Source organism: Phyllobates terribilis, unplaced genomic scaffold (genome assembly GCF_046119375.1).
Source record: "Phyllobates terribilis strain yellow unplaced genomic scaffold, ASM4611937v1 Scaffold_11__3_contigs__length_659146591, whole genome shotgun sequence".
In the NCBI taxonomy this organism is placed as follows: domain Eukaryota; kingdom Metazoa; phylum Chordata; class Amphibia; order Anura; family Dendrobatidae; genus Phyllobates; species Phyllobates terribilis.
Genome location: NW_027362771.1, coordinates 262,170,886 through 262,193,563, shown reverse-complemented (window position 1 = coordinate 262,193,563; position 22,678 = coordinate 262,170,886). Strand labels below are relative to the sequence as shown.

General features: G+C 43.8%; 1 protein-coding gene across 2 annotated transcripts in view; it reads right to left on the bottom strand.

Moving 5' to 3' along the window:
- Positions 1 to 22,678, bottom strand: part of FBXL13 (F-box and leucine rich repeat protein 13) — a 277,666-nt gene that overhangs the window by 8,344 nt on the left and 246,644 nt on the right. The window contains exons 19-20 of one of the 2 annotated variants that reach the window (XM_073652270.1): positions 19,202 to 19,336; positions 17,222 to 17,962 (exon numbers count right to left, since the gene is read on the bottom strand). In XM_073652270.1, the coding sequence (XP_073508371.1) occupies positions 17,909 to 17,962; positions 19,202 to 19,336 (189 nt within the window). In that variant the 3' untranslated portion in view covers positions 17,222 to 17,908. Of the gene's footprint in view, positions 1 to 17,221; positions 17,963 to 19,201; positions 19,337 to 22,678 lie in introns of those variants that run through there. The other variant, XM_073652269.1, reaches the window with a different exon arrangement.

Below are 22,678 nucleotides of genomic sequence, written 5' to 3'. Positions count from 1 at the left end.
TTCAATCTATAATCATTAAAAGTTGAATTTTAGAATTATTCCAATTGGATAAGTCTGTGAATTAGTACGTTCCAAATCCCCTTATTAAAAATATTTCTAAAGTCTCGGGTTAACTACCTGCAGTTTTATTGATTTATAGCATAAACCTCAGCAGGGTTCAACAAAATAAACACGTCCTCACCGGGATAACGAAAAACAAAAAGATTAAGTACAGTACAGTCCATAGGCGAGCAGGGTTTTGCCCGATCTGGGTAGCACATTAAGGATTCACCACCAAGTCCTTCTGTGGAGATCTCTGGCTTCCACACACACACAGTCTGGAGACTTCCTTCTCCAGACCACATCAGAGAAGAAAAAACAGTGACTGAGCAATTAACTTGCCCAGCCACACCCTGAGGTCGAGATATGGTGAATGACTTCCCACCCTTCTCAATGTCATTTACAAAAAAACACTTCCATTTAAAATGGTGGTATAACCCTCAACACATAACATGCTGGAGGAAATTTGTAGGTTTAGTTCACTGAAGCTAGTAGCCGCAGTGAAACATATCTCCCCTCACATATATCACCAGTGATTCTGTCACAATATATATTTGTCTGTTTTATTTGTGTTTTTAAGAATTTGTGTTCAAATATGTACGTATTTGTGTATTTGTGCATATTTGTGTACAATGTGCATGTGTGTGTCCATGTGCATGTCTACGTACTGTGTGTGCATGTCTGCGTACTGTGTGTGTGCATGTCTGCGTACTGTGTGTGTGCATGTCTGCGTACTGTGTGTGTGCATGTCTGCGCACTGTGTGTGTGCATGTCTGCGCACTGTGTGTGTGCATGTCTGCGCACTGTGTGTGTGCATGTCTGCGCACTGTGTGTGTGCATGTCTGCGTATTGTGTGTGTGTGCATGTCTGCGTACTGTGTGTGTGCATGTCTGCGTACTGTGTGTGTGTGTGCATGTCTGCGTACTGTGTGTGTGTGCATGTCTGCGTACTGTGTGTGTGTGCATGTCTGCATACTGTGTGTGTGTGCATGTCTGCGTACTGTGTGTGTGCATGTCTGCGTACTGTGTGTGTGCATGTCTGCGTACTGTGTGTGTGCATGTCTGCGTACTGTGTGCATGTCTGCGTACTATGTGTGTGCATGTCTGCGTACTGTGTGTGTGCATGTCTGCGTACTGTGTGTGTGCATGTCTGCGTACTGGGTGTGTGCATGTCTGCGTACTCTGTGTGTGCGCATGTCTGTGTACTCTGTGTGCGCATGTCTGCGTACTCTGTGTGTGCGCATGTCTGCGTACTCTGTGTGTGCGCATGTCTGCATACTCTGTGTGTGTGTGCGCATGTCTGCGTACTCTGTGTGTGTGTGCGCATGTCTGCGTACTCTGTGAGTGTGCGCATGTCTGCGTACTCTGTGAGTGTGCGCATGTCTGCGTACTCTGTGAGTGTGCGCATGTCTGCGTACTCTGTGAGTGTGCGCATGTCTGCGTACTCTGTGAGTGTGCGCATGTCTGCGTACTCTGTGAGTGTGCGCATGTCTGCGTACTCTGTGCGTGTGCGCATGTCTGCGTACTATGTGTGCACATGTGTGCGTACCCTGTGTGTGTGCATGTCTGCGTACCCTGTGTGTGTGTGCATGTCTGCGTACCGTGTGTGTGTGCATGTCTGCGTACTCTGTGTGTGTGTGCATGTCTGCGTACCGTGTGTGTGTGCATGTCTGCGTACTCTGTGTGTGTGCATGCTTGCGTACCCTCTGTGTGTGCATGTCTGCATATGTGAAGGATGAGGGGACAGGCTGGGCCCTGTGTTGTATACCTATATTTCTCCACCATATCTATGCATCATGAATTGTGGTATGTGTTAAAGGGGCCCACTGAGACTCTTTCGCCCAGGGCCCACAAAACCCTGGAGGCGGCTCTGCCTATAATGGCCGAAACGTTGCATCGTCTTGGACAACGAAGTGAAAAGGTCATCACAAGGGAATGTCACGCTGGTCCTACTCCTAGAATTATGGTGTGGGGCAGCATAATGTACGATAGCATACTTAACAGCTCAGCGAGACATTGACTTAGCCATGGACCCAGTGGTACAGCCATTTCTCCAAAGTGTCTCAGGAGCCATTTTTAAACACAACGCTAGGCTGCACGTGGCTTGTGTTACTGTGAGCAGCCTGCATAGCCTAAATGTGCTACCATGGCCTGCAACATCTCGATAATTGTATCTCATCAAGCACATATGTAACGTCAATGGTCAGCAATTGCAAAGGGAACTGCATGCCCAAGTGCATTGAGAATAGCAGAACATTCCTCAGTCAACCATTAATAATCTCATTGATGCATGTCAAAGAGTATAAGTGCGCGTATTTCTTCGAGTGGCAATCATACTCGATTCTGAATAAATCGAGATGTTTTGAAAATTTTGTTTCAATTTTTTCATCATTTGCATATCCTTACCATGTCTATCCATCCTGTGATTTTTATAATTCAATGACTCTTCCTTCATGGTGTTGCAATTTCAATGTTAAGGAGTGTTTGTATGAACCTTGATGAAGCATTGGCGAAACGCGTGTTGGGTGTTTCGTGGGTGAGCTCATTATTCATGATGGTATTTAACCCTTATTATTTTTTGAGTATTTCTGGGTACTTACTTGTATTTACTGGGCTTTGTCTCTGCATATATGTCTAATCCAAATATCATTAACTATGGGTCAGCATACCTACCTGTACATCCACTATAGAAATTGATCTTTAGGTTTACATACATACTGTATATACAGTTGAAACCAGAAGTTTACATACACTATATAAAAATACACATATGCATGTTTTTCTCAGTATCTAACATGAAATCAGAATAAACCTTTCCCATTTTAGGTCAATTAGGCTTACCATAATTTTTTTTCAAAATTCAATTTTTATTGAAAGGTTAAATAATTTTCAATTACGAAAAAAAAAAGAATAACCAGGACAATATCAGCATCAATATATCATAGAATATAAGTATAACGTCCAATAAAACATAAAGTTATAGGAAGAAAAAGGAAGGAAGGGAACATTTTAGGCCATCAGTATTACAATTATGAAGTTACTAAAATCCAATGGAAACCATAAATAGTGCAGCCAGGCGCAACCCAACACTGAGCACAATCCGGACAGAGAAGAAACGCATCAGAGAAAAGGGTGGGTCACATCAGTCTGATGTAAGACGGTAGGCATCGGATTCCTGGAATTCAATCCAGTCTCTCCAAGTCTCACAGTATCTATCACAGTCAGTGGGGGATTGGGCAATCAAATGTTCCATCCTATTTAGAAGGGCTATTTCACAGAACCACTCCTCCAGAGTAGGTGGAGAAGTACTTTTCCAGTGACGAGGAATGATATTCTTAGCAGCCTGTATAATGTAGCTTATTAAAGACCTTTTGTATTTGGTGAGTAGTGTTGAGCCACCCCCGTAGTGTTCGAGTTCGGTTCGGTTCGTCGAACACCCGTGTGTTCGCCGAACTGTTCGTCGAACACCTTCGAACACCGTTAAAAACAATGGCAGGCAAACAAAAACACATAGAAACACATAGAAAACACCTTCAAAGGTGTCCAAAAGCTGACAAACTGCTCAGAAGACATAACTAACACATGGAAAAGTGACAAGTACATATAGTCATGCGAAAATAAAAGAGGTGGAGGAGTAAAAGGAGGGGGAGAAACAGATATAGGCATGTCATGCCCTTCTAAAATCCAAAAAGTGAGAAGCCGACACGGCCAGTCCGCTCCTGCCCGTGCCACCTCAGTGTCGCCGGGTTTGTGCCAGAGCCGCGGTGAACCCTGACGGTCAGCCCCCCTCTCCCAATACTGGTGCCTGTCCGCTGGTGGGTCGAGCGAGCCCCCCTGTGGTGGAGGCAGCTCTAAGCTTTTTAATTTAAATTGTCTCTCTAATTTGAATGAATACACTTTAAATCCATTTACAAGGATCTATTGGAGGGCAAGTCTCATGCCAGCAGCCGCGGTAATTCCAGCTCCAGTAGCGTCCACTAAAGCTGCTGCAGTTAAAAAGCTTTTATAAGGATCGAGCTCGGCTGTCCACCGCAAGGCATCCTACTGCCAGTCCCAGCCCCTATGCCTTGGGGTGCCTCCTGATGCTCTTCACTAAGTATCCCATGGTCCCGAAGCATTTCCTTTGAAAAAATTAAGTGTCTAAACTACAGGTGGTGCAGCTTGCTTAACAGCCGGGATAATCCGCTGACTAGCAGACACTGCTACTAGGCACAAAGTATTTCCTGGGCTAGATGCAGTTAAAAATTTGTAATTAGATACTCTCGTTGGATGCTGAGAAAGCATTCCATAGAGTCTCCTGGCACGCCATATATGATTCTCTTAAAAAGCTTGGGGTAGGGGTCTAGGGGACCCTTTTATAGCCAAAATCACGGCCCTGTATCGCAATACGTCACCTAGGCTGAAGATAAATGGAACTGTAGCACCCTGAGGGCTCGGTTGCTACAGACGTATTGCACCTCACCCAGAGGTGTGATATCTCACTCTCAGGTAAGGATGGAGTGTGGATCAGGACCCGACACCTGCATGCATTACACCACATTGCCGTGGGTCAGGGCGACCAATATGCCCCTGAGATGGGCACGACAGTCCCTGTCCCTGGCTGGAGTGGGGGGAGGGAACACTGAGGAAGGGGAACCCTGTAGTGCAGGAGCAGGGAGGAAGCAGTTCCTGGGTGCATTGAGAAGGGAGTATAAAAGGTGGGCACCATCTTAGTTCAGTGCAGAGAAGTCTGAGCAGAAGTGGCAGGGAGCAGGGGCTCTGCATGAGCTCTGCTCCGGAGGCGGGCCTAGTAACAGAGGCCCAGGCCTGGAAGAGGGAGAAGGAAGGAAGAGGAGCGGAGAAGGCTCCAGGAACGAGGAATGAAGGGATCCCAGGGGTGCGGACGGGCGAGTCGCCACCGCACGCCCGAATCCACCTGCGTGGAGGGGTCAGGCCAAAGGGGGAGACCGGTCCCCGAACTAGTGGAGGCAGGAAACGACCCTCAGCTAGAAACCGGAGGCTCTGACATTTTATGTGGCGCAGCCCCTCGCTACACCCGCTAGGAAGGCACCACATAGGGTCAGGGAAACTGGCGCCAAGTTTACCAAGAGGAGGCCCGAGGCAGCCGGACAGAAGTGTTGGTAAGAAAGGCCAGACAAAGGACACACAAAGGGGGTCCTGTGAAGTGCTCCAAAGTTATCTGGGAGTTGTCTGAGCCCCTCACCTGGTGAGCACAGTACGACGTGGGCAGCCGTTACCTGCAGACGTGGTCTGGATAATAAGAACTGTGAGTAAAGGCCCTGGACTGCATCACTGACTCCGTGTCGTTACTGCTGCTGCCCTGCACCATCACCCCCATCCTCCGCATACACTGCCCTGAGGCTATACTCCTCCCGTGGGGAGTTATGCTACGCTCTGCTGCACCCACAACACCAGCCTCAGCGGTCTGCCCTGTAGCGGCGGTTCACTCTGACCGCAATCCACGGGTGGCGTAGTCGGACATTTAAACATCAAAACCACATAAATAGTTCCGCCACTGGTTTGACCGCCCTGAGCCACGGAACCGGGTCACCGCCACGAAGACTACAACCACCAGCATCCACCAAAAAGGGTCCGGCTCCGGGTGTCCCAAGGCCCAGGGGGTGAGTCAGAACATTTTCATCACCTTTCACAATCACCAATGGGACAAGGCAGGGATGTCCTCTGTCCCCTCTCTTATACATCCTAGTGACGGAGCACCTGCTCTCATCAATTCGCCATAACCCCAATATTAGGTGGATTGAGGTGGGAGGCACCGAGTACAAGTGCTCTCTATTTGCTGATGATGTCCTAGTATATATCACTCAATCACATATATCCATCCCTGCTGTTATGGCTGAAATAGATCACTTTGTTACATGGTAAAATTTTAAAATCAATGCAGCGAAGTCTGAGGCCCTCGATGTCTCCCTCCCCAAATCCATATAGGATTCCATCCAGTCCAACTTTCCCTTTGCCTGGCCCTCACAGGGTATCAAATACTTAGGAATTCCTATTCATAGAGACCTCTCCCATCTATGTTATCTTAATTTTGGGCCCTTTATTGAACAATTCCATACAGACCACGGTTGGCAAGTTAGAACTGTAAGATTCACTACGTGAACCACTGGTGTTTTGTGGAAAAGCACATGTACACTGCGTTCCAAATTATTATGCAAAAAGTGTTTAGGAGTGATAAGGGAAGAATTTGTTTGTTTGTCAGTTAAACTCATTGATGGTGATGTGTGTCAGGGCTCTTTATATCACTGTAAGCAATTGCAGACACCTGTGCTAATTAGTTTGGCAGGTGTGTCCAATGAAAGGCAAGACTACTTAAGAAGGCTCTCTCACATTATTAAGCAGCCTACATTTTCTGCCAAAATGGGAAAGAAAAAGGATGTGTCGGCTGCTGAGAAGCAACAAATTGTGGAGTGTTTAGGTCAAGGCATGACTACAATCAACATTGTGCGATGATCAGGATGAAGTGTCTTGGCAATCAAGAAGTATGTAGCTGATTCACAGTACACACGTGTGCGTGCTGATAAGGGCAAATTGAGGACTCTTTCCTACAGGCAATTACGTCAGGTTGAAAGAGCAGCGGCCAAAAAGCCTTGTCATAGCAGCAGACAAGTTTTTGAAGCTGCTTGTGCCTCCAACGTCCCCCCAACAACAAGATGCAGGGTCCTTCAGAGGTTTGCAGCTGTGCATACGCCATCCTGTCGACCTCCTCTATCCACTTCACACAAGCAGAAACGGCTCCAGTGGGCCAAACATTACATGAAGACTGATTTCAAAATAGTTTTGTTCACGGATGAGTGCCGTGCAGCGCTCGATGGTCCAGATGGATGGAGTGGAGGATGGCTGGTTGATGGACACCCCACGCAAACACGGCTACAGCGCCAACAAGGAGGAGGTGGAGTAATGTTTTGGGCTGGAATCATGGGGAGAGAGATTGTCGGCCCCTTTAGGATCCCTGAAGGCGCTAAAGATGAACTCCATAATGTATGTGGATTTTCTCAAACAGCACTTCCTGCCATGGTTCAAGAAGAAGAACCGTGTATTTCACAGCAAGATCATTTTTCTGCATGATAATGCACCATCTCATGCTGCACATAAAACATCTGCATCTCTGGCTGATATGGGCATAAAAGGGGACAAACTTATGGTGTGACCCCCATGCTCCCCTGACCTCTACCCCATTCAGAACCTTTGGAGCATCATTAAAAGGAGTGTCTATGATGGCGGGAGGCAGTTCACATCTAAGCAACAGCTCTGGGAGGGTATTCTGTCCTCATGCAAAACAATTGAAGCAGAAACCATCCAAAACCTGACAAATTCAATGGACGAGAGAGTTCAGAAGCTCCTTTCGAACAAGGGGTCCTATGTGAAAATGTAACATCACCTAGAATAAAGTTTTGAGTTGAAAACTGTTTGATTTCAGTTTCTAACAACCTGCTAATGCTTATAATTTCAAAAATGACCATTTTTTTGGTCTTTATTAAAATGAAAAGGTTGATCGAAAAGTTTGGGGGATCTAAGAGTGTGGCAACCCAGTAGTCATGATTACTTCGGATTCTGACAATATGAGGGTCATGCTGCAGGTAGTGCAGCAAGAAGGCACTTATGTGTCTTGCGCATCTCGGAGCCCCAAAATTATTTTCCAGGCTAGATGCAGCTAAAAATTATTTTTAATTTTAAATCTGGTGAAGCTTTAGTATAGATGGCCTAATAGGATCAGTGCTGCACACTGCTACAAAGCCCAAATTATTTTCCAGTCAAGATACAGATAAACATGATTAGTAATTTGAAAGCTTAAAACGGTTGGTAGGGTGATTTTAACCAATCATCAAGCTTTTACTCTCCCCAGGATGACACAGGGGTAGAAAAGTCGTTTCGGATCCATGATTTGTTCAGCTTTATGAACGTGAGTCTGTCTACATTATCAGTGGAGAGCCGCGTGCGCTTATCTGTCAGCACACCACCAGCAGCGCTGAACACACGTTCAGACAGAACGCTGGCTGCGGGGCATGACAAGATCTCCAAGGCGCAAGTGGCTAGCTCCGGCCATTTATCCAGATTGGAAGCCCAAAAAGAGCAAGGGTCCAGTGACACAGTCGTGGCTTCAATGTTTACTTGGAGATACTCCTGTACCATCGTCTCTAGGCGTTGACTATGTGTCAGACTTCTTGTCTCCTGTGGCCTTGCAAAGGATGGGCTAAAAAAGTGGTGAAATGATTCCGCAAAATTGATGTTACCAGCAGATACTGTGGTTCTGTTACGGTTTGAGTGCTGAACACTTGACGGTCCCACGGTTGGCAAGTTGGAACTGTGAGATTCACTACGTGCACCACTGGTATTTTGTGGAAAAGCACATGTAAGATTCTGCAACAGTCTCTGCTGATACTCCTGCATGCGTGCATCCCTTTCTATGGCAGGAATAATTTCTGCAAATTTACTTTTGTACCGGGGATCTAACAGTGTGGCAACCCAGTAGTCAGGATTATTTCTAATTCTCACAATTCGAGGGTCATGTTGCAGGTAGTGCAGCAAGAAGGCACTCATGTGTGTTGCGCATCCAGGAGCACCAAGTCCCTGTTGTGTTGGTGGCGAGGTAACAATCATGCTTCCTTCCTCTGTCCTCTCCCCCCAACCTCGCACAACAGAAATGTGATCAAGGTCTCCCTCATCTGATGAGTCTTCCATCAGTTCGTCCTCCACTTCTTCCTGGGCTCCTGCACCTTCCTCACTAGTTTGGCTGCTACAATGCGCCCTGGTAAAACCATCTCCCCCACCCTCACATGCCTGCCGCCTTGGTGCTGCCGACCGTCTGGACCTTGCAGATGTTAGCCCTTCCGCATACAACTCCTCCTCCTCTACTTCCTCCACCTCCTCTTGTGCCACCACCTGACTCCGAATTCTGTTTAACATGTGCTCCAGCATGTAAATCACCAGAATAGTCATGCTGATAATGGCATCGTCAGCACTAAACATCTTCGTCGCCATTTCAAAACTGTGCAGAAGGGTGCATAGGTCCCTGATCTGAGACCACTCCTCCAGCGTGATTTGCCCCACCTCTGAATCTCGTTGGCCCAGGCTATACGTCAGAACGTATTGCACCAGGGCTTGTCGGTGCTGCCACAGTCGCTGCAACATGTGCAGAGTTGAATTCCACCGGGTAGGCACATCGCATTTTAGCCGGTGAAGTGGCAGGCCCAACGACTTCTGTAGAGATGTAAGTCGCTGAGCTGCGGGATGCGAACGGCGGAAGTGAGCACACAGCGACTGTGCCCTCTGCAGAAGGCCATCTAGTCTGGGATAGTGGGCTAAAAATTGCTGGACAACCAGGTTCAACACGTGAGCCATACAAGGCACGTGTGTGACATTGCCCCGGCGAAGGGCCGCACACAGGTTTGCAGCATTGTCGCACACGGCCTTCCCTGGTTTCAGGTCCAGTGGAGACAACCATTCATGAAATTGGTTCTCCAGAGCTGACCACAACTCCTCAGCTGTGTGACTCACATTTCCCAGACATTTCAATGTAAAAACCGCCTGATGACGTTGAGCCCTACTGCCAGCATAGTAAGGAGGTGTGCAGGATCCCTTCTGCGCAGTTAGAAAGCTTGTGGCATGACCAGACAGGCTTTGGGTGCAGGTGGAAGACCGAGAGGAGGTTGAGGAGGCAGAAGCAGTGGAGGAACTTTGACATAAAGAGGATTGACGCACAACTCGTGGGGACGGCAAGACTTGGACAGCAGCCCCTTGTCCTGCTGTCACCATAGTTACCCAGTGCCCAGTCAGCGACATGTAACGCCCCTGTCCATGCCTACTCGTCCAAGTGTCTGTGGTGAAATGCACCCTGTCACACACAGAGTTTCTCAAAGAAGCGGTGATGTTGTGTGCGACATGCTGGTGGAGCGCAGGCACACCTTTCTTTGAGAAGTAGTGCCGACTGGGCATCTGGTACTGGGGCACTGCGACGGACATAAGGTCTCGAAAATCCTCTGTGTCCACCAGGCGGAAAGGCAGCATTTCTGTAGCCAAGAGCTTGCAGATGGTGAAATTCAACCTCTTAGCTTTCTCATGGCTAGGAGGAAATGGTCTTTTACTTGTCCACATCTGAGGGACCGAGGGCTGGCTATTGTGCTTAGACGGGGTTGATAAGGGTGTCCCCGGCAAACTGCCGGTCTGTGAGGAAGATGCAGGCGGACATGTTAGGTTGCCTTGATCCAAAGGTGGTGCTATCGATGTCGGACAGCGCTCAACACCAGCTGGTGTTACCACCTCCAAAGAAAATGATGACCTGCCAATCACGCTGGCTGTTGCGGGTAAAGAGGTGGCAGGTCTGCGCCCCAAAACAGGTGTGACTGCTGTCCCCCCAGTCACAGAGGATGAAGAGGCCGCGGATGCACAAGATATGGCAGACGGTGGTTGGCCCGGCCGGCTCGGCCGCATTGTAGCACACTGAGCTTCCCACTGCAACTTATGCTTCATGTCCATGTGCCGGTTCATGCATGAAGTACTCAAACTCTGTATTTTTTGGCCTCTACTTAGCTTTTGCTGACAAATGTTACAGATAACACGAGTTGGGTCATCTTTATCGATCTGAAAAAATGCCCAGGCTATGCAAGGCTTAGCACCCATGCGACCTGAAGAGCCACCACGACTTGTGGTGAGAGGCAGAGTTGTGTTTGAGGATGCAGTTGTTGACGTGCTTCCAGTACTACGTCTCTGTCCAGGAAGGCGCAACCTGACCTCATCGTCACTAGCATCTTCCTCCACCTCCTCTGCTGACCTCATCTCTTGGCTGACTGTGGGTTGACAGTAAGTGGGATCTCCAACCTCATCATGATCACCCTGTGTGTTATCACACCCGTCGTCCTCAGAGCCAACCTGTTCCTGCCCTGACAAAAAACTAAAGTTGTCGCTCCAATCAGGTATTTGAGTCTTATCATCGTCTTCCTCATTGTCTCCACCAACAGGAGTTACAGTTTGGGAATGAGGGTCTACATTATGGTCAGAACCTTCTGCGTCTGGTCCTGGATCCGACTCATAAAGATTCTGGGCATCAGTGCAGATCATTTCCTCGTCTGGATTCACAGAAGCGCTGGAGTCGACCTCTGATTCCCAGGCTATAGTATGAGTAAACAGCTCTGCAGACTCAACCATCTGTTCTACCTCATACTCAGACGGGCAGCTGGAGATTTGGGAGCTGTGAGGAAGCAAGTGCGATTTGGGTGACACCTTTGAGGACTGGAGTATTTGTGATGTTGAAGTTGATGTGGAGGAGAGCACACTTAAAGGAGCACTTGATATCCGTTGAAGCACCTGCTGTTTTTGTGCCTCATCTGGAATTTGTAGCGATTGGCGTGGCCGTAAGAAAGGGATCTTATCACATTGTCCGCTAAAAGAAGTAGAGATTTTAGTTTGGCTGGAAGATGGTCTTTCTTCTGCAGATGTTACTGTTGCTTTAACACCTACCCCACGGACACAACCTTTTTTCCCCTTCCCAACACGCCTATTCCCCTTTCCACCAGCAGCAGGCCTTTTTCCACTCATTTTGGTGGTTAACTAATTCACAACTCTGGAGTTGTTTGCACAAAAAAACAATGGATGGTAACCGAGCAGAGCTGAGTGGCCAAACTGTGGTATTAGGCCAAAACTATTGGCTGGGTTAGATGCAGAAAAAAATTATATTCAATTTGCAACCTGAAGGAGGTCAGTATAGATGGACTAATACAACAAGTCCCACACACAGCTAGAAGCCCAATATTTTTTCAGAGGTAGATGCAGAAAAAATTATATTCAGTTTGCAACCTGATGGAGGTCAGTATAGATGGATTAATAGAACAAGACCCACACACAGCTAGAAGCCCAATATTTTTTCAGAGCTAGATGCAGAAAAAAATTAGATTCAGTTTGCAACCTGATGGAGGTCAGTATAGATGGACTAATACAACAAGTCCCACACACAGCTAGAAGCCCAATATTTTTTCAGAGGTAGATGCAGAAAAAAATATATTCAGTTTGCAACCTGATGGAGGTCAGTATAGGTGGACTAATAGAACAAGTCCCACACACTGCTAGAAGGCCCAATATTTTTTCAGAGCTAGATGCAGAAAAAAATTATATTCAGTTTGCAACCTGATGGAGGTCAGTATAGATGGATTAATAGAACAAGACCCACACACAGCTAGAAGCCCAATATTTTTTCAGAGCTAGATGCAGAAAAAAATTATATTCAGTTTGCAACCTGATGGAGGTCAGTATAGATGGATTAATAGAACAAGACCCACACACAGCTAGAAGCCCAATATTTTTTCAGAGCTAGATGCAGAAAAAAATTAGATTCAGTTTGCAACCTGATGGAGGTCAGTATAGATGGATTAATAGAACAAGACCCACACACAGCTAGAAGCCCAATATTTTTTCAGAGCTAGATGCAGAAAAAAATTAGATTCAGTTTGCAACCTGATGGAGGTCAGTATAGATGGATTAATAGAACAAGACCCACACACAGCTAGAAGCCCAATATTTTTTCAGAGCTAGATGCAGAAAAAAATTAGATTCAGTTTGCAACCTGATGGAGGTCAGTATAGATGGATTAATAGAACAAGACCCACACACAGCTAGAAGCCCAATATTTTTTCAGAGCTAGATGCAGAAAAAAATTATATTCAGTTTGCAACCTGATGGAGGTCAGTATAGATGGATTAATAGAACAAGACCCACACACAGTTAGAAGCCCAATATTTTTTCAGAGCTAGATGCAGAAAAAAATTAGATTCAGTTTGCAACCTGATGGAGGTCAGTATAGATGGACTAATACAACAAGTCCCACACACAGCTAGAAGCCCAATATTTTTTCAGAGGTAGATGCAGAAAAAAATATATTCAGTTTGCAACCTGATGGAGGTCAGTATAGGTGGACTAATAGAACAAGTCCCACACACTGCTAGAAGGCCCAATATTTTTTTCAGAGCTAGATGCAGAAAAAAATTATATTCAGTTTGCAACCTGATGGAGGTCAGTATAGATGGATTAATAGAACAAGACCCACACACAGCTAGAAGCCCAATATTTTTTCAGAGCTAGATGCAGAAAAAAATTATATTCAGTTTGCAACCTGATGGAGGTCAGTATAGATGGATTCATAGAACAAGACCCACACACAGCTAGAAGCCCAATATTTTTTCAGAGCTAGATGCAGAAAAAAATATATTCAGTTTGCAACCTGATGGAGGTCAGTATAGGTGGACTAATAGAACAAGTCCCACACACTGCTAGAAGGCCCAATATTTTTTCAGAGCTAGATGCAGAAAAAAATTATATTCAGTTTGCAACCTGATGGAGGTCAGTATAGATGGATTAATAGAACAAGACCCACACACAGCTAGAAGCCCAATATTTTTTCAGAGGTAGATGCAGAAAAAAATATATTCAGTTTGCAACCTGATGGAGGTCAGTATAGGTGGACTAATAGAACAAGTCCCACACACTGCTAGAAGGCCCAATATTTTTTCAGAGCTAGATGCAGAAAAAAATTATATTCAGTTTGCAACCTGATGGAGGTCAGTATAGATGGATTAATAGAACAAGACCCACACACAGCTAGAAGCCCAATATTTTTTCAGAGCTAGATGCAGAAAAAAATTAGATTCAGTTTGCAACCTGATGGAGGTCAGTATAGATGGATTAATAGAACAAGACCCACACACAGCTAGAAGCCCAATATTTTTTCAGAGCTAGATGCAGAAAAAAATTATATTCAGTTTGCAACCTGATGGAGGTCAGTATAGATGGATTAATAGAACAAGACCCACACACAGCTAGAAGCCCAATATTTTTTCAGAGCTAGATGCAGAAAAAAATTAGATTCAGTTTGCAACCTGATAGAGGTCAGTATAGATGGATTAATAGAACAAGACCCACACACAGCTAGAAGCCCAATATTTTTTCAGAGCTAGATGCAGAAAAAAATTAGATTCAGTTTGCAACCTGATGGAGGTCAGTATAGATGGATTAATAGAACAAGACCCACACACAGCTAGAAGCCCAATATTTTTTCAGAGCTAGATGCAGAAAAAAATTATATTCAGTTTGCAACCTGATGGAGGTCAGTATAGATGGATTAATAGAACAAGACCCACACACAGCTAGAAGCCCAATATTTTTTCAGAGCTAGATGCAGAAAAAAATTAGATTCAGTTTGCAACCTGATGGAGGTCAGTATAGATGGATTAATAGAACAAGACCCACACACAGCTAGAAGCCCAATATTTTTTCAGAGGTAGATGCAGAAAAAAATATATTCAGTTTGCAACCTGATGGAGGTCAGTATAGGTGGACTAATAGAACAAGTCCCACACACTGCTAGAAGGCCCAATATTTTTTCAGAGCTAGATGCAGAAAAAAATTATATTCAGTTTGCAACCTGATGGAGGTCAGTATAGATGGATTAATAGAACAAGACCCACACACAGCTAGAAGCCCAATATTTTTTCAGAGCTAGATGCAGAAAAAAATTATATTCAGTTTGCAACCTGATGGAGGTCAGTATAGATGGATTAATAGAACAAGACCCACACACAGCTAGAAGCCCAATATTTTTTCAGAGCTAGATGCAGAAAAAAATTATATTCAGTTTGCAACCTGATGGAGGTCAGTATAGATGGATTAATAGAACAAGACCCACACACAGCTAGAAGCCCAATATTTTTTCAGAGCTAGATGCAGAAAAAAATTAGATTCAGTTTGCAACCTGATGGAGGTCAGTATAGATGGACTAATAGAATGATGCTATGCCCAAAAGATTTTACTTCACTAGGTGCAGTAAAAAAATTGGTATTCTATACACAGGTGGTATATCTTGCAACACAGATAGGCTACTCCACTGACTAACACACTCTGCAATAGGCCAAAAAGGATTAGCTTTGCTAGATTCAGCCAAATGCTGTGAAAAAAACTTGCACAGCACTGGCACAGACCTGCCTGGCAAAAACTGATAGGAACTGATGTAACCTAGTCCTGAAAAGGACTCCAATTACAATTAGTCTTTACTCCCACAACCTATCTATTTAAGAGCACAGACCTGCCTGATAAAAGTCGTAGGAAATGCTGTAACCTAGTCCTTAAAAGGACTGCAATCACAACTATTCCCTACTCCCAAGCTATCTGTATATTTGTGCGAAAATTGGCTTGAAATTAACAAGGTATAGCGCACACAGCAACAGCGGTGCCGTCTAACACGCAGCTGCAGCAGTGAGAAAATGGTGGCGACGGGGAAAATGGCTTGGTCTTATAGGGCAAGGACATGTGACATACACTGCCAATGACACATGCCCTTGCTTGTGTGAAAAAAAGCACTTCGCTCCGTGTGTGCGCTGCTGATAGGCTGACAGATTGCACCTCCCCACTGTAAATGCGGGAAAGAGAAAAAAAAATGGAGATCTTCATTGTTCCTGCAGAGATCCATCCCCTGCCCCTCCCCCCACCCCGCTATACACTCAAACTGCGTATTAACATTAATTTTCATCATTACTGAGAAAAAATCCAGTTATGATTTTGGTGCACGAACAGTTATCGAACATAACCTCGAACTGCCGAATTTTTCTCAAATTGTTCGTGTTCGCCGAACGGCTCGAACACCGCCCAAAACAGCTCGAATTTGAGATTGGCGAACAGTTCGAGTAGAACAACGCTCATCTCTATTGGTGAGACTAGTTGGGATCATAAAGAGCAGAAGAGATTCAGGAGAGTCGGGCACAGAGAGACTAGTCATTTTTTTTAATAGTCTGAATTACCTGGGCCCAGAAACCTCTTATTATGGGACAGCTCCACCAAATGTGTGTCATCGTCCCCTCTTCTACTCCACATTTCCAGCATCTGATACTGCGGGAAACCACTTGTGCAGTAATACGGGAACACGGTACCCTCTAGAGATGATCTTGAGCTTTGGTTGCAATTGACGTTTTGTGAGCAAATTGAAAACATTTAGCCCATTGTGAGTCTTCAAAAGATTTGCCCAGTTCTCTTCCCCATGCATCGCAATAGGGTTTGATAGTTGTAGTTTGGGCTATTAGGTGTTTGTAGAGCAATGAGATGGAGCACAAGGGTGGAGACGATGACAGGCACCGTTTTTCAAAATTTGTAAGATCCCTTGAGCTGTCTATCTTCTCTAACATGGGAATAGAAATGTTGCAATTGTCTATAGTCATAGTTGGCTCTTGGAGGGATAGAGCAGTCCTGAAATATCTCGTTGAGGGGTATTAAAGATGCGTTAGATAGTACATGAGCAAAGTGAAGGGGGCGATATTTACTTCTTCCCAGAAATCGATTGGAAGATAGCCCCGGTAAAAAGGTGGGATTGTCTAAGATAGGGTATAATGGGCTCTGTGAGTCAATTAGAGAGATCTTATTGTCTCGACGTAGGGATAGGATTGTACAGTATGTGCTGTAGGATTGTTGAGAGGGTTTAAGGACTGAGGGATGTGGATTCCAGGGGAGTGTAGTTAATGCCCTTGGACATATAGTTTGTGCTATAAGAACCCAAAGCTTCCCATGTTGATGGTGAAAATAATCGAGTATTGTGGCATGGACTGCTGCCATGTAGTATTTTCTACACTCCGGAAGACCGAGGCCTCCCATCTGTTTAGACCTGACTAATATATCACCACGAATACGTGGACGACCAGATGAACTTACAAAAGCTACTACGTAGATGTTTCCAAAAATTTAAAGGGATTCTCGTCGGGATAGTTTGAAAAAGGTAAAGCAGTCTAGGTAAAATATTCATTTTTAATATAATTACTCTGCCGAACCATGAGAAATCCTTTACAGTCCATAAATTAAGGTCCTTATGGACTTGACCAAGTAAGGGTTTGTAATTGAGGTCAAACAGTCGAGAAAGATCACTATGTATGTGTATCCATAAGTATTTTATACCCTGTGATGGGCATTTGCCAAATGCCAGAATAATGAGAGAGAAAGAATGTTTTAAGGCATTTTTGTCTTTTTATATAGTGTATGTAAACTTCTGGTTTCAACCGTACATTCCTTTATATTGTGGAATAATAAATATATATATGTTTTTCTCATTTGTCTCTATGATTTATTATGCACTGACTTTACTAAGTGTATACATACATACATATACCTACAGTGAAGAGCAAATGGATAACAATGTTTTGAACGTTTGACTTTCTGGCTCCGTATCTCACCATCCACTACTGCTTTTAACATGAGATTACCATCATTTTATAGACCATCATCTTGGCTATCTCATACATAAATTTGACTTACAATGTTTAGCATATGATTAGTTATGCAGATTCTTGTCATGTAACTGCATTGTTACTAATTTTGTTCCTGATGGTGGAAAAATCTTTTCTTCCTGTATACTACAAAATACAACCTGTCCTCACATTCCCTAATAGCTCAGTGTGTTATTAGGTTGATTCCCAAGGGAAAGGTCACTTGTTTGAATCGAGGAGCAGCCATGAAGATTTCCCAAGAAAAGAGAAACAGCATCATCTAGCTCCTCAATAGCTGTCTCTCGGCCAAGAAAATTGCAAAACTGCATCATGTGAGTGCCACGACAGTTGAAAGAATACAAAATGAAGTCCGGACATCCAGGCAAAATATTGGAGTCAACAATTGGCTCATCACAAGGTCTATTAGTTCTGGTGCGACAAACAAAAGCTTCAGAATAGTGAGATCACAGACATCCATGCAAGCACCATACAATGCAGGTTACACAAGTCTTGAATGGTGGCTCAAAAAAAGTGAAGAAGCCTCGACTTCAATATCATAAGAAACGTCGACTCAAGTTTGCAAAAAGTCTGACAACTGAACAGTAGAAGACTGGTACAGGTGATTTAGGGCGATGAGACAAAAGTCAATAGACTAGGCTCTGATGGGTGCAAATGGATCTGGAAGAGACAAGGGAAAAAGGGGGTTAATGGATGGAGAAATTGAAGAAACTGTCAAGTTTGGTGAAGGAAACTTGATAATATGGAGTAGTTTCCCAGCCAGCATTTATGGTCTCAATGCTGAGCTATATGTGAGTATCCTACAAGACAAATTACTTTGTACACTCGAGTACTATGGGTATGAAAAGGATTGCATAGTGTTCCAGCAGGACAACGACCCATAGCATACGTCGAGTTTGGTGAAGAAATGGTTCAATGACAATGCTGGATTGGCCCCCACAATTGAACACTTATGGGTAGAGTTGAAGAAAAAACTGTATACATACCCAAGTGAGTCGTCCAGTATGCACCAACTTTGGGAACATGTAAAAGAGATCTGGGATCAGATTTCGGTAGAGACATGCTTGAATCTGATGGAGAGCACGCCCAGAGGGATTCAGGCAGTGTTGAAAGCCAAAGGTGGATTTACAAAATACCAACAAAATAATTTCAATTTAGATTTTTAGGAGCAAAACAGTAACAATGATGTGACATGGTAAGAATCTGCATAACTAATCATATGCTAAATAGTTGCAAGTCAAATTTATGTTTTAGATAGCCAAGATGATTGTCTGTAAAATGATGGTAGTCTCACGTTCAAAGCAGTAGTGGATGGTGAGCTATGGAGCCTGAAAGTCAAAAGTTCACAACATTGTTACCCTTTTGCTCGTCACTGTATATAATTTTTGTAGTGGTTTCCCTCACCAACTCACCCATCAATTTTAATTTTGTCTGTATTTTTGGGACTGTCTGTACCCATTGTTCTTAATTTTATATTTAATAAACTTGATATTTTCATATATTGATTTGATTATTTCTGTCCTGGCATATTTTTTCTTTGGTTGTTTTGAAATTGGAAACAAAGGTGTAGTATGAGTCCATACACTTGGGCTTATCAACAAGGTGCTGGAACATACAGTGAGACGATGACAGACTTCTGCCATAAAAGAAGCCATGATAACATACAACTGGAGCTAAAGGAGGGTACTATAAGATTGTACAGAAGAAAATGAACAAGACATTTCATGCAGTTATTAGTAGACTTAAGGTAGTACAAGTCTCAGGAATATGTAATTTATTCTATCTTATTTCCTGAAATGAATATTAGATGCAAGTTGATTGAAAAGAAATACAACTTTACCTATTTTAATGAGATTTGTATGGGTGTCTCACTTTTCATGTTATACTCCTATAGCTTACCTTTGGACATCCGGAAATATTGATGGATGTGAGCATCTTACAGCAAAATGCAATAGTTTTTATTGTGTTGTTTGTTACTTGCAAACAATGGGAAATATCCAGCACTTCAAGATCTTTTGATTGATGGCAGAATTTCTATAAAAGGAAACAGTCAAAATTAAGGCCTCATTCACACTTCTACTGTATGTTTCATGTATGTGTGCAGTTTTTAGAGGATAGTACAAGGACACCTGAACACCAATGGGCCACACAAATAAATGGATGTATTTCCACCTTTTGTCCAATTTGCAGGCCAAACTCACATGACAATGAATGGGTTCATGATGTGAATGGACAGCACACAGACGTGTTTGTTAAATGATTACATGGTCTGCCATGTTTATGCGTCTCATGCATATACTTTGACTATTTTTTTTTTTTTATTATAATGTATTAGAACACCTATGTAATAGGTATTCGGATGCTTTATAGTCTATGCACAGAAAATGCAGGACCCAAGATTGTCATTCTTGAATTGTCAGGCAAACTACAAACTCGATTGGCTAACACAGAAAGTCCCCCCCCCTTTGTTTATGCTGTGAACACTGTTGATTGTGGCATCCAATGAGTTAAACCGCCCATGGTGACAATTATAATGACCCCTCGGAAAGTAATTGGGCAGGCATAATTGTTACTGCACATTCAATTCCATCTCAACAATAAAAGGATTTTGAAGAGGTCTAACACCTTAAAGATGTTTATATGTAAAACATCTTAACGTTTAAGCAGATTGTCCAGTTAAAACAAATGATAACTTGCTGATTGGTGGATGTCTCACTCCTGGGACCTGCATCGATTGGCAGATTGGGAAATTTTTATCCCTAAAGGGGAACTTTTACTCCTGTTACAAAGTAGTGCAGTAGGTCAGACGCCCGATCGCCACTCTATTCATTCTCTGTGGGGAATGCCAGGAAAAGCTGAGCACAGGGCTCAGCAGCCCCATAGGGAATGAATGGAGCAGCAGTCGAGCATGCGCGCTACCGCTCCATTTTAATGGGGATAAAAAAGTTCCCCGTTCTGCTGATTGGTGCAAATCCCAGCGGTTGGATGCTCACCAATTAACAAGTTATCTTGTTTTTCCCATTACTAATGACTTCACCCGCGAGACAGGGCTTACATTAGCTTACAGAAGGCTAGATTTCTAGCCTCCAGTCCCAGTTGCCATGTTTGATGCTCGGTCTTCTGCTCCACGGTTGGTGGTTGCTCAGCCTGCCACCCCATAGTTGGTGTTTGCTCAGCCTGACACCCCACGGTTGGTGTTTGCTTGGCCTGGTACGCTACAGTTTTTGTTTGTTCAGCTTGCCATGCCAGGCCCATGGCTTTGCTTGGTTTGGTTTAGTGTCTTACCTCATGAATTGGCTTGGTTTAAATTGTTGCCTCATGGCTTGGCGTTGTGGCTAAGGTTGGTTAGCTTGATGACTCATGGTTTATGGGGCCCAGCTGCCTTGTAGCTTGGTGTCACCCTCTCTTTCTTGATATGGTTCTGGACTACTGCTTCATAATGTGATGGGCCTTCTGCCTCACAACATGCTTCGAGCTTGTTACTTTGTGCCTCAGGACTTCATTACCTTTTGGCTTGCGGCCCGATGCAGGTTGAATGCTAGATGATATTAGTGGTCTGTTGCGGTTCTATTAGACATTAAAGAGGGGGCCAGTAAGGTCTTAACTTGATAATATCTATGCATGTAGTCTGTTGAGTACAACAAAATTCCTGTTTATGCCTCCTACTTGGATGTGCATATTGCACTACATCAGATAAAATCATCGTAAGCCCAGTCTATCATCCTAATTTTGAGTCATAAAATGGGCTGGTCATTGTTATGTTGGTAAACCATTAATATCCCAGTCAGTTGGAGTTGTAAGATGGACATGGTTATGCTAAACCAAGTGAAACCAATGTAAATCCAGTTAAAACTTCTAATCTGGAGTCATAAAATGGGCTTGTTGGCATTAAGTTGGTAGAACATCAATGTCCCAGTTAATCCTCTCAGCTTGGAGTTATAAAATGGACATAGTTGTGCTAAGACTGGTGAAACTATTATTTCCCCAGTCAACACTCCTAGTCTGTAGTCAAAAGGTGGGCTTGCCAGTATTAGGTTGCTAAATCCTCAATATCCCTGTGAATCCTTCCTAGATGTTGTTGAAAGATGGGCACATCCAGATTGTCTGTGAAACCATCAAGGTCCTGGTTAATCATCCTAGTTTGCAGTTGTAAAATGGGAAAGTCTACATTAAAGCTAGTGAAACCATTATCGCTAGTCAGTTTGAAGTAGAAAGACAGGTAAATTGAGCTAAGGCTGGGTTCACATAGCGTTTGCCACTATGTTCAGTGACTGTGTTGGGGCCTACGTCTTGCTGCCCACCTCCAATAGGTGTATATGGCAGAAAGTGGTGCACGACGGAGCACAGTGTGACTCCATCTGCATCATTGTAGTCAATGTCCCCAATGGAGGATATGCTCAAATTCCGTTATGCGGGGGTTTGGACTTAAGCCCCAACAGAACCACTGAACGTACTGGCGAACCCTATGTGAACCAAGCCCATGTCTGGTGAGATCATTGAAGGTCTAGTCAATGTTCCTTTATGGAGTAATAAGATTGCAAGTCTAGCATTAAGCCTAATAAACGGAAGAATCAGTGGATGGATTATATCTTCTACTTGTCAAACTATTAGCGAAGGATAAATACCTTCTCTGGTGAAAATGAATAAGCTATCCTGATAGGCAGAAGAGCAGGATGAAGGATCAATAAGTTAAATTGCTGAGGGTACGGATTTCTAAAATCCTTGGATTAAGACCATCTAAGCTTTAACCAGAAGTATAGGAGGTCTCTATATCTTCCCAATTGCTTCCTCATGTGAAGGAATAGGTTAAGGGTTATGCTGCTGTTCCAATCAGTCCCTTTTCATTCTTAACTTATATGTGTAAAGGCTATCACTCAACTTTCTCAGTCTCTTTGCCAGAAGACTAATCTGTCATGCATTTAATTTTTATCTACCAATCTCCATGGTTGTACTCTGTTGTAAGCAGTCATTTCAGTTTGGAGAGTTAATGCCATTATAGGGAATATTTCTTTATAAGAGTGTATGAATGGAACTCTACTTTATATTGTATAGGTCAGACCAGTTTTGCTTGCTCTGGTTGTGTGAGATGTTTTGCATAACAAATCTGGGAAGAAGTGACCAGAATTTCTACTAAATGTAATTCCTTACCTACCGTGGTTTTTTTTGGTTAGCTGTAAAGTCCCATTTTATTTTTCTGAGAGGCTTAAGGTTATGCCCTAATGGGACACACCAAATAGAGAAACATACAGAATAGTAAAGATATTTTTTTTATTTACACCCATTTGTTCATTAATAGTTTAGTAGGGAGTGAATATAGGGTAAAATCCCTTGGGTACTTTCAGAAGTACTGTTCTTTTCTGTTTCTAAAACCAGTTT